The sequence below is a fragment of the Pristis pectinata genome, chromosome 10 (genome assembly GCF_009764475.1).
Source record: "Pristis pectinata isolate sPriPec2 chromosome 10, sPriPec2.1.pri, whole genome shotgun sequence".
NCBI lineage: Eukaryota > Metazoa > Chordata > Chondrichthyes > Rhinopristiformes > Pristidae > Pristis > Pristis pectinata.
The window spans coordinates 15,754,077-15,767,210 of NC_067414.1; the positions used below are offsets into that span (position 1 = coordinate 15,754,077).

The 13,134-nt window shown below is 38.2% G+C and overlaps 1 protein-coding gene across 8 annotated transcripts in view; it reads left to right on the forward strand.

Moving 5' to 3' along the window:
• Positions 1-13,134, forward strand: part of phf3 (PHD finger protein 3) — a 99,670-nt gene that overhangs the window by 13,161 nt on the left and 73,375 nt on the right. For 5 of the 8 annotated variants that reach the window (XM_052024524.1, XM_052024522.1, XM_052024525.1 and 2 more), the window contains 2 exons: positions 5,364-5,522; positions 8,882-11,186. In XM_052024524.1, the coding sequence (XP_051880484.1) occupies positions 5,393-5,522; positions 8,882-11,186 (2,435 nt within the window). In that variant the 5' untranslated portion in view covers positions 5,364-5,392. Of the gene's footprint in view, positions 1-677; positions 942-5,363; positions 5,523-8,881; positions 11,187-13,134 lie in introns of all 8 variants that reach the window. The other 3 variants (XM_052024518.1, XM_052024519.1, XM_052024520.1) reach the window with 1 other exon arrangement.

The window sequence follows — 13,134 nt, forward strand, 5'->3', positions numbered from 1 at the left end:
CCATTTTGTTTTTCCTTGACCTCACTAATTCAGGGACTGAAGCAAATTGCAGTATTTTTTTTACACTACAACCTGGTATCATCATCTCTTTAGATCAGTTGAGTCAATAAATCCAGCACATCAATAGGGATCTCACAATTGAACTATTTTTGAATGATGTGCAAAAGCTTCCTAATCACCACAGATTTCACGTTATAGAGCTAAAGATTTGCTTTTGCACAAGTCACTCAGCTCTAGGTGAAACACTCCAGAACTAGCTGAATGCATTACGTTTGGGAGTACTTTGCATTAACATTGGTTTGGGTAGAGTGGATGTGCAGATTGAATCAAGGGGGAAGCGGTGGGTGATAAAAGACAAACAAGGAATTTCACCAAGAGTAGCTCTTTCTGGTAAAGTTTAAATTTAATTCACGACTGCTGACCACAAAGTATTTGATTTTTCTTTAATCTGCTAGTCTTTCAATACAAGGTAAAATGATTAAGCAAATTTAAAAATCAATGATAGATTTATTTGACTTCCATGTTATTGTTTCTTTTTACTTTTTGTTTTTGCCATTTCCCAGTAAAGAAGTTTTGTGATTTGAGTGTAAACTAGTGAAAATGTTGAACCCTATTAGAGGATCTAGGAATGCTTCACAATTAATGTCTGAAATATGTCATGCTTTTTATCTATGCAGGAGTCCGAGTGGATGTCTTCATGGATATTGTTGATATATTTAACCCTTTGATATCCACCGACCACTTGGATGACATTCTGATTTTAGAGTCAAACTTAGAAAGTGAAGTTTGTGATGATTGTGGCACAGAACCAGACACCCTGGGAGGTTCTTTAAGAAACATGCTGAGTGACAAAGATCCTATGCTAGGATCTGCTAGTGCACAGTTCAGCCTGCCCTTTTCAGATACTGAAGATGGCAACTTTCAGCTAACTTGCTCAACAGGTAGGTCTGACTTGCTTTTTGGCTCCTGTGCCTACAAAAACAATGTGGGCTAATGTAGCCATTTAGTACTTGAATAAGTGGGTAGGCAGATCTTCCCACAAAGCCTTCCGTAACAAAATGCCACTTGAAACACTGTCTTCCAGTCTCCACTGGATCTGTGAAGAGTCATTTCACGTTGGTGAAACTTTGCCTTTACTCTGGCAACTGCTGGATGCTAGAGTGGAGAACTACTCATAGTCAATAAGTATGTTGGGAGAACATGACAAACTATTGTCATTTTGGCACATTGGAATTTTATTTCCAATGTTTTGTACACCTTAGGTTTAGTACTATATCATAAGTAACATAACTTGAAATTGAACAATTAAAATTTAGTGTGGCGTACGCTAATGTAGTTAATATGGGTGGGAGAGGGAGATGGGTGGGGAGGAGGAAAATAATTGTAACAAAGTTATTGTTAATTAAGCCATATTAAAAAATATTTTGAATGGGCATTGCTTATAATGGACTGATAGCATTTCTGGTAGCACGAGTGGTGGTTGGCATGGCAATTCAAGGGTGAATTGACTGCGAAATTATTTGGCCTTTCTTCAGAGGATATGTCTACGGTTTGTTGACTAGTTTCTTAATGCAGTTCATTGGTCATGTCAGAAATTGCGTAATCCACTCAGATTATTTAAGTGCAAGAAACTTTTCATTGAGCTGTTTTTGCTTGAAGACCACTGAATGAAATGTGCAACTGAGCTTGTAATGGAATTTTTGTACACTTTTTCTGTTATATGCAACTTATTTTGTGAAGAATGAGCCAACGATAATATATTATTTGTGTTACTTGTTTTTGTTATAATTTTAAAGTCTAGTATTCCGGATGGAAATGGTTATTACGGTATTAACAGCTAAGGGAAACATTTGATTTGCTAAGAAAAAAAATACTATTAGCTGAATTTTTTGGGGGAAAAAGAAATATTCCCCCTCCGCATACAGTATTTGCAATGGAACAGTACGTTTATCACAATTTTTGTTCCTTTTTGAAATGGTTTTTGCTTATTGTTTTAAATTGAGGTTTATATATTTTCTGCAGGTTTTCAACTAATTAACTTCATTGTAACTACTGTAAAGATGTATTTCTCCAGTTGTTTATGAATATCAGTGAAGAATTGCTGTTTATGAACAAGCGTAATTGAAGGAGTTTTGATCCTTAGAGCTTGACAGATGTTATCCCACGGGCTCATTAATTAACCCAAATCTAGCAAAGCAGAAATTTGCTAGAATAATTGTTAAATTAGCTGATTTCAGCTTTGGTGGTGCAGTATTCAATTTGGCTTTGGACTGATATGTTGGAATCCTAGGGGAAGGATGAATGTGAGCTTGAGAATCCAAGAATTGCTGACAGCTGAGGAAATCTATCATAGACCTATTTAGATAATGTAGCAAAGGGTGTAGGAAAACAAAATATTGGAATGGCATAGATTTACTGGCTTAAACAGCCAGTGAAAGATTGTAAGGCATTGTGGATACCATGACCTATTCTGGGCTGGTCCTGGTCTATAACGTATGCTGAACTGTAGCATTTGAATGGGCAGACTTCACTGTACTGACATTAGGCAGGCTGTGAATGGTGGCAGAAGAAATGTATGATATCTTTGCGTTGACAAGTATTGTAAGTGTATATGGTTTGTTCGGATAATATCTCAATATTCATTATGCCACAAAGTACATCGAAAGTGTTACTATTCTTGAGCTGTATTGCAAAACTCGACTTAAAATCATACTGATGATTAGCAATGGCAAATGGATATCTTGTACTTCATGTCTGTGCAGTGTAACCTTTTATTACCCAAATAGTTCATTCCTTGTTAGATTATATTAACCAAAACAGATTTGCAGCTGTGAGGTTGTCGAATATTAAAGGGGAAGTGTTAGACCATAATTCATGAAGGTTACAGTTGGAAATGTGTGGATTTTCTACTGTCTGTTTTTTCAAATTTTTGCATTTCATTACATGGATAAAGAATATGGAAGGAAACTTCTTGTACATTGAAGAACTCTGAAATCATGAATCGAGAAAAAGTTCATGTCTGCAAAGCCTTAGCAAGACCATGCCAGGACACAACATAGTATTATCAAAAAAGTTGATGCTGTGATGTGCAAGGTGACAGTTGAAGAGGTAGATTTTAAGAATATCTTAAAGGATAGAAAGCCTCAGCTTTTGGAAGAACTTCCAGAGCTTAGGAACTTAACACCTGAAATCATGACAGCCATTGATGGAACAATTAAATTGGGAGATGCACATATCTTTTGGGATTATAAGGCTGAGGAAGGTAATGGCTGGGTGAGAGTATAGAAGGATTTGAAGCAATAATGGGAACTTTACACGGTAGCAGTTAGCGCGATGCTATTACAGCACCAGCGATCAGGGTTCTATTCCCGTCGCTGTCTGAAAGGAGTTTGTGCGTTCTCCCATGTCTGGGTTTCCTCCGGGTGCTCTGGTTGCCTCCCACATTCTAAAGACGGACGGGTAGGTTAATTTGGGGGTTTAAAATGGGCGGCGCGGACCCGTTGGGCTGGAAGGGCCTGTTACCACGCTGTAAATAAAATGAAAAAAAAATATTGTGGTCTAGCTGGTGGCAAGTGTAGGTCATCAAGCGTAAGTGATGGATGAATGGGATTTGGTGACGGTTAGGATATGGGCAGTATATTTCTATATGCCCTCAGGTTTACAGGGAGTTCAGCAATGGAGGCCAGCCAGTAGAGTGTTGAATAGTCAATAGACGTGAAGGCATAGATAATGACAATTTCAACAATAGTTGCGCTGATACAGAGCCAGAGTCTGACAACATTATGGAGGTAGAGATGAATAGTCTTGGAGATTGGACATTCATTAGGTCTGAAATTAAACCTGCAAATGACTGTAACAGCAAAACCGTTTCAGTCTCAATGTTATCAGGGAAAGGTTGGAATTAAGCAACTGAGTTTGTGGTGTGTTTGGATTTTTGTGATACATGTTTGGTAGAAATTTCAGCTCCTGGTATGGAGAATAAGCAATTTTACAACCTTTAGAAAGTCAAAGAAAAATCTTTTCAGCTATAAAATTAAAACCAGACCAAACTGTGGTTAATCCAAAAGTCCAGAGTTATCATTTTTGTGGTACTCAATCTGAACCAGACATATACAGTGGAATAGTCGGGTTCTAAAGTGGAAAGGTCAAGTGAAGTGGTGAAACTTTTAAAGGCATATGTATGGAAAGTGATGTACTGGATTATGTTGAGTAGAGACAGCATGTAAATGAAAAATAATGGAGGGGACCAGGGATAATTTTTGGGGAATACTGAATTTTGTGATGCTGGCAGAGGAAGCTAAGCTGTTGCAGGCTCTGGTCATGATCAGATACGAAAACTGCAGGGGCAGTTTGACCTGGATGATGGTAAGAGGTTCTGGTGGAGGATGGTGATTAGAGAAGGACAAAGAATAGATGAGTTATCACAATTACAAAGGATGCCCCTGGAACTTCAGAATCGTTTTAATATTGTGGCAGAAATGGAAATCTGATTGTACCACATATAAATTCCTCCAGTGGTCAGTCACATTAGGGGAGTTAACATTCTGAATGTCTGTGATCAGCTATTAAACCATGAAGTGCAGTAATGGCAAGGACACTGAAATTAGTAATTAGCGGTTGATCCACTGTAACATTGCACATAGGGAGTTGAGCCTACATGTAGTGTTCAGGTAGTGGGTTGGAGGGCAGGGGATAATTGAACCAGGGCATCCAGTTATAATTCAGTCACCATTTTAAAGTTACATGTTCTGTCACTTGGATACGATACTTTGATTTTTATGAAAACTCATTTATAAAACTGAGAATTTGTGAAGCCATTAAATTGGGTGGAGCACAAAAGTTTGACTATAGTACAGACTGAAGAACATGAAGTTACAATACTGGGATGCTTGATGTTACCATCAATTTCTAATAAGTGTTTACAGTTTATAATGGTTCCATTGATCAGTGATGCAATTGTTTCTTTCTGTAATATTTTGTAGACAGTACATAAAATATCAAGTTTTAAAAATAGATGAATAGCTGTTAGGCTTTTAAGATGAACTAAGCATTTTATAGCAATTCAGTTTGTGACTTCTAATAGTAGTAAATTAAGTCAATTCAGGATCCCTGGTGCTCGTTGTCTTGAATGAGCTGAGGAGTCACTTTGTGTAGTATTTGGGTGTTCTATATTTTAAGGACTTAACAAAATATGTCCTAAAGTATTATGTAAAGGCAAATTTTTATCAACAGAATGCTTCGATTTTGTTGCCAGTTGTCCATTGGTATATTTAATTGTAACTTTAGTATGTATAGTGGATAACTTGATCATCTTTGGTGTATGTACAGCAGTAACTAATAAAAGGTTTTCTGTATTTTTCCAGATGCTGAACTTGAGCTCACTGAGGCTGATATGAAGGAAAGTGCCTCAGATACCATGGAGGAAGAGGATTTATCAGAACTTTCCAACAAGAAAACGAAGGGTAAATCGCCAAAAACTACTGTGCAGTCACCTCGAAAGTCTCCACGTTTGTTGGCTCAAGGTAAGATGTCATAAAATCATTTTATTCTTCACAGTGGTGACCTGTTTTTATTTTGCTCCTGTAATTACTTTGATGAAATGTAGCTTTTGGAGGTAGATAACTATTACAATTTGCAGATTGAAATGTACTTGAGAAAAAATAGTTTTCATAATAGTAGTATAGTTATAACATCAGTGATTGGATTTTAGAGGTAATCTTCTATATGTATTTTTCCCACTTTAATACTAGCAATTTTTATCTGTTGTATTTAATGTATGAAGATGAACTTGTGCAGTAGATTTTTGCAGTAGTTGTTGTTGCTTTTCCTTGCCTGTTTTATTCCACATCAAATTTTGCATTAACCCTGCATCTCTTCTCTTTTTCCATCAGTTCTATAATATGGAGCTTTTCTTTGCCTTCATCTCTGATCTTATCCCTACATTTTGTCACTTGCCAAGCAACACATGAGGGAATCCTATATTTTCTATCTTGTAAAACGCTTATTCACTTTGACCTCCTCTTGAAGCTCCCTCCTTATCTTGCAGTCCTACCCTTAAGGTCTCAAGGAAATCTTTTAACTGCTCTTTCTTCCATCCCTTAACACAGGCACCATACTTCTTTCTCTTCTGATCTATGTTTTGAGATCCTTTTGCAAAAAGTGTTATATAAATGCATAATGTTGCCGTAATTGACCTTCAAAAATCTAGTCTGTGGAATCCAGTCAGTGGATGGTTAGAACACATGGGATCCATGAACTAGCCAGTTGGATACAAAACTGGCTATGTGGTAGGAGGCAGAGGGTGGTAGTGGAGGGTTGCTTTTTAGATTGGAGGCCTGTGACCAGTGGTGTGCCATAAAGATTGGTGCTGGGTCCTCTGTCATTTATATTAATGATTTGGATGAGAATGTAGGTGGCATGATTAGTAAATTTGCAGATGACACTTAAATTGGTGGTATAATGGACAGTAAAGAAGGTTGTTTAAGATTATAACAGGATAGAGGTCGACTGAGAAAGCGGGCAAGGGAATGACTGATGAAATTTAAATTGGACAAACGTGAAGTGATGCACTTTGGATAGTTAAACAAGGCAGCATGTACACAGTGAATGTCAGGGCCCTGGGGAGTATTGTTGAACAGAGAGACCTTGGGTACAAGTACATAATTCCCTGAAAGTGGCAACACAGGTTGAGAGGATGGTGAAGAAGGCAAATGGCATGCTTGCCTTCATTGGCTGAGGTGTTGAGTACAAGAGTTGGGACATCATGTTGCACACAAAATTGGTTGGATCACACTTGGAGTTTTGTGTGCAATTCTGGTTGCCACACTACAGGAAAGATGCGATTAAACTAGAGAGGGTGCAGAAAAGATTCACAAAGATGTTGCCTTGAGTGGAGGGCTTGAGTTATGAGGAGAGGTTGGTCAGGCTGCGTCTGTTTTCTTGGAAGCGAAGGAGGCTGAGAGGTGATGTGATGGAGGTGTATAAAATTATGAGAGGCATAGGTAGGGTAGATAATTTCCCATGGTGAGGGTGCATGTAACTAGAGGATATAGTTAAAGGTGAGAAGGAGGAAGCTTAAAGGGGATTTAATGGGTAAATTTTTCACACAAATAGTAGTTGGTATCTGGAATGAGCTGCCAAAGGAGGTAGAGGAGGCAGGAACAATAACGGCATTTAAGAGGCATCCAGCAAGCCATAGAGGGATGTGGAATTAAGGCAGGCAAGTGGTATTAGTACGGGTAGTTATGATGGTTGGCATTAACATGGTGGGTTGAAGGGCCTGTTTCTGTGGTTTACAACTCTGACTTTATTCCTAAATGTAACCTGAACCCCCGCCCCCCCCCCCCCAGAAAAAGAGTACAAGAATGACTATTTCAACATTTAAAAGTATTCTTTTTATTTGATGTATATAATGTCAATATAGAGCTCTTCAAAACAATCATTTATCGTCTTGTCAAATTTCTTACTTCCCCAGATTTTGAGTCACTGATTACTTATTGGGATATGGGACCCATTGCTTTCCACAGCATTATCAAAGCAGACACCATTAACATATAGGAACTGCATTGATTTTGAATGTCAGCAGGATATTTTATCATGAGGTTCACCGTGGTTATTCTTGATGATCCTATTCTTCAATATCCAAATTCAGAAGGGCTTGCTGTTTAATGATCGAGGTTAGAAGCCCTGGCCAATTCCACGTTCTTAACAAAAATGAACAGGAAATAATTATGTTATTCCTACAACGGTCCTAGCTAAGATCAGGCTAACAGCGTAATTATCAAATTTGAATCTCTCCTGATCCTTAAGGCTCATTTACCCTTGACATTTACATTTTGATTTAGTAGCTAATCCTCCAAAACTTGTGTATGAGTGGAAAAATGTATAAAGATGAACTTAACATGATCTTTATAGCGTAACACTATTAAGCGCCAGCGAACTGGGTTCAATTCCGGCCACTGTCTGTAAGGAGTTTGTACGTTCTCCCCGTGTCTGCGTGGGTTTCCTCCAGGTGCTCCGGTTTCCTCCCACATTCCAAAGACATACGGGTTAGGAAGTAGTGGGCATGCTATGTTGGCACCGGAAGTGTGGCAACACTTGGCTGCCCCCAGAACATTCTATGCAAAGATGCATTTCACTGTGTTTTGATGTACATGTGACTAATAAAGAAAGAAATCTAAGTTAATGTGACTGAAGTTAAGTGTATAATTAGACAGCCTCTCGAGTCAGAAGTTAGCAGGTTCAAGCCCATTTTAGTTCCTTCAAGTGCAGTATTGAGTGATGCGCTGCCTTGAGAATGAGATGTTGGACCAAAGTGCTTTCTGCTTCCTTGGGTGCAAACGATCTCAGGGTGCTATTTTGAAGAAAAATGGGGAGGTTATTCCTCTGAAACGGCCGTGTTTATGAACCACTAAATTCTATAAAACAGATTGCTGTGTACAGAATTTGCAATCAATTAATTTGAAAGTGTGCAATTATTTGAGCTCAGTGGCAAAAATTGCATTTAATTACTCGGGCAATGTAAAGCACTGCTCTTTTTGTTTTGGATGGGATCAGGTTAACTTCAGGTAACTGATAATTTAAAAGAATATTTAAGTTCTCTTGAGGTAATTCATCAATTCTTATAAAATATGATGTCACCTCACTTAAAAATATCATGCTGTGCTGATAGTTTAATAGTCAAATGCTCTTCGATCATAATGTGCCCATTTATCTGGCCCAGGCATGAGGCTGAATGGCTTTATGCTGTCAGTTTCTACAATTTTTGATTCTTTGAAGGTCACTTTTCTAACATTTTGGAACATCGGTTGTACTAGTTTTTAAAGCTAAAATCTACTTTAAGTATTCAATAAATGACTAATTCTTCTTTCCTTTCTATTAGAACCAGTTCGAAGTCTGCGCAACAGTACCTTAGCTAAAAGGCTCAGTCCAGCAAATTTAATCCTTACGAAAAGGAAGGAACAAGTAAAGTTTATCTCTATTGGAACAGGGTCACCAAAACTGCCAGATAGACATGAGAAACAAAGTCAACAAAAAACTGGAGGAAAGGGTAAATCACAGCAGCAACATGTGTCAGAAAATGTACAGAGCAATGCAGAAACTGTTCATGAGGCTGCACAGTCCGATCCTGTAGATTCAAGGAGCTCAGAACTCAGTTCAGTAGAAAAGAGCAACATACTGGAAAGTACACTGGAAATAACTTGTGGAAGTCACAAATGCACATCAGTAGAATCAATAGAACAGCAAGTAATTGCCCCTGCAGGAGAATTGCAGTGTTCTGAAGAGCCGCAAATTATTTTAGAGGCAGAAAAAACCCCTTCAGATACAGTTGTAGAGGATGCAAATGATCTCCATTGTCTAGAAGCACAAGTTGTATCGTTTAGCCAAAATCCAGTTGAATCTTCGTTGGAATTACAGCATTCAGCGGCAGTAACTGAAACTGGTCAGGGTCAAGAATCTATGGCAGAGAATGTTGGTGCACAAAATAGTGTATTCTGTGACGCTCATCAAGATGAGCAAGCTACATCCACAGATCATAGTCTAGTTAAGTCTGTGCTGGAATTGCAGTGCTCTGCTGAATCATTAATTGCTGCAAATTCAGATGGAATGCCTGCTGAGACTGTAATAGGAGATCTTCACAATGCAAGTAATCTCTCTTATGGAACCATACATGCAGAGGAGTCCAAGGAAATTGTAGCAGAAGGGAAGACTGTAGAACCCATTGAAAAGATGGATATTGTGGAAAGTAGTATTATTAGTGAACAGAAGAATGAGCCAGTTGAGTTGGATCCTGTTGTACCAAACGCTGAAGCACAGGAGCCAGTTGAGTTGGATCCTGTTGTACCAAACACTGAAGCACAGGCTAAGATGGATGACCTTCATCCAAAACTGGAAGCAAGCTTTCAGAATCCAGTTGGTGAAGAATTACAGATATCTTCTGAATTAATTGCATCTGTAAATTATGTAGATGCACAAGGTGATCTTGACACACAGCCAAGTAAAGAAATTATTCCAAGCAATGCTAGCAGTCTTGTAAAACAGGACATTTCAACCAGTTCCAAAGCACCTGAAGACCCTGGGAACATTAAGTCACCTCAACCTGAAACTGGAGTTTGTCTTTCAGAGAAGTCTGACAGTGGGATACTTGAGTGCAAACCTGAACAAGAAGCAGGAAAACCTGCTTCCTCAAAAATAGTTGCCCAAGGTGCCAATGATTCTGAAAGTGATGATCGTTCCAGCGATCATTTGGCAAACAGGGTGCATGATGATTCAACTAAGCAGCAGTCAGGTCCCATTAATGAAGTAATCCAGGATCATTCTGGGCATAAAGACCATGCAGAAATCTTCCCTGGGAAGGAGGGTGCTGTGGAGTCTAAGAGTCGGGCTTTAAAACAGGATAGGTCACCATTGAAGCCTCAGCATAAACTTGAACAAGTGGATTCAAAACCAGACCAGACTGAAAACTTCCTGCGCACAAATAGGAAGAAAACTAAGTTGGATGTTCAGTCCTCTGAAGCACTTAAGCAATCTAAGTCGCATACTACTTCAATAACAAGTAAACGGAAGGCAATAGACCAAGATGATCAACATCTTCATAAGGCAGTTAAGAGTTTGAAAACACAGGTTGCACAGGATGCTAAATTCAAAAATGATCAATCACAAAAGAGAAACTTTGGTAAACCCTCTCCTGTTTCCCAGGTAGCAAAAATGCAGACAGCAGTTACATCACAGATGTGCAAGACAGTGTCAACGTCTCCTTCAGGGAATGATAAGCTAAGGAAAGTAGTCCAGGTATCTAAGCACGGTTCTAATTCTGTTTCAAAACCGAGTGAGATATCGGTGAAACAGGGGATACACTGTGGCCACAAATCTGTCCCTTCAGGTAAAATATTTCCCCAACAGACAGATAATATAAAAGAAAGAGATAAAGGAAAACTTGTCGACTATTCTACTGAAGATGATAGAGATAAAATGAAAGCCAGAAAAATTGAGAAGGCTATTCTTCCAAGACAGCGGAGGAGCAGCAAAAGCCTTTCATTGGATGAACCACCTTTATTTATCCCAGATAATTTGCCTGTGGTAAAAAAGGAGGAAAGTGATGTGGACCATTCCAGCCCTGTTGCTACCTCAGATTTGTGGGACCCCAAAAAACTCTGTGGTTTTTGTAGAAAACCCCATAATAGCAGGTGAGCTTTTTTGTAACCAAAGTGTGAATCTTTTCTATGATTGGGTGACCTGTGTTTAAAAACTAGAAGGAGAAAACAATTGCACCAACCTTTAAAGTATTTCTTTAGTCTATTGACAATTAAAATTCAATTTCTAAATTTTGGAAACTTTAAACAAGGTTTGGAAAAGTCTTGTAACAACCTTGCATCACTGGCAATGGAATATTTAGCGTTCATACAAACGGGTAGTTCTAGAATGGATTCGGCAGTAGTAGTAGTTAGCACATGGTCACTGTTGAAATTTCTAGTCAGAAAAAACTTGATGCATAACACACCCCCACTCTTTTATTCTTCTCTCCTTTGAGCATGGTATAAATTAAGATGTATTAAATTTTGTTATTTTTGTTTAAGTATAACTTTGCAGTTGTGCTTCCATTCAATATAACTGAACTGACACCTGTTTGATTGTATTTGGCTGCTAATCTTGCATCTGTCCAAAAAGAAACCCAGCATTGTGTTGATATTGCAAGCAGTTATAAACTTGCTTTAGTTCTTAAACCTATTGAAATTGTAATGTGTTTATTCCTCCTCCTTTTGTGCTGTCTCCTGCTAGCCCACCCTTCAGATCTGCATTGATAGGTTGGAAAATGAATTTGGAATTGAGGTTTAATTACAGGTGTGAAAGAAGTGAATAGTTGGTCTGTTGTACTTGCTCCATTTGCAAAGGCAGCTTTAGTAGTAACTTGAAGCTCTGTCTTGCCCCCTCACCAAATTAATATTGAACTTATTGTGTACAGGCAAGTTTGACAAGCGTTGTTTCCATTGGTAAGTAAACTGTAATCTCCAGATAACTGCTATACACACTTAAGGGTGAAGATTAAGAAAAAAAATGTTTTTGCACAAAGGATTATTAGAATGTGGAACATTTGCTACAGGTAGTGAGTGATAATAAATAGAACTGAAAATGGGTATCACAAATTAACTGGTACATAAGACTACAAGAAATAGTAGATGATGCAACTCCTCAAGTCTGCTCTGCCATAATGAGGTCTTGGTGATTTGATCTTTGGCCAAAACATCATTCCTCTGCTAGATCACCTTGATCCTTGATTCTTGTGGTGTAAAAATCTATCAGATTCAGCCTTGAATGCACATAATAAGTTGGCATCCACTATTCTCTCGGGTAGAGAATTCAGTAGATTCAGAATCTTATAAGAAAAGAAATTCCTCCTCAACTCAGTTTGAAATGGCTAATCCCTATCCTGACATTGTTTCCTGGTTCAAGACTTGTACAGCAAGGAAAACTTCTTTACAGCTTCTGTATTGTGAAACTCCTTTGGAATCTTGTTTGTTTCTTTGCGATTACCCCTCATTCTTCTAAGCTCCAGAGAGTATAAATGTTTTCTGCTCAATTTACCCACAAACCAGAATCAATCTTGTGAACCTTTGCCACAGCACTATGTCAAGTACAGCTGTCCTCATATAGGACCAAAATTGCACACAGTACTCCAGCTGTAATCTCATTAAACCACTATAACTACAGCAAGACTTCAGGACTCTTGTACTCTATCATTCTTATGATGAAGGCCAACATTCAATTTGGCTGTACAGAGTACATATAAGTTGATATGTCAGGCATACAGTCCTTCATCAGAACTGGAAAAATGGATGGTGAACAAATATTTATTTAATTAAAAAAAAATTACTGCTATTCGAATTGGATAATATATGTTGCATTCTGGAACACTTTCTTCAAATTTCAATATAAAAGATTCAGCAAACACCTAAATACTGATTTGGGGGGTGGGGGGGAAACTAATTTATCTTTTAACAAGTAAAACTTGAGCATTTCAATTAAATTGTCCAGTAATTTACGATTATGAAATGGTAGGCAAGTTTGATGGAGATAGCCTATTTCTGTAGTTAAGATTTAGAACCATAGGAAGGATATTATTCCGTTCGAGAAGGT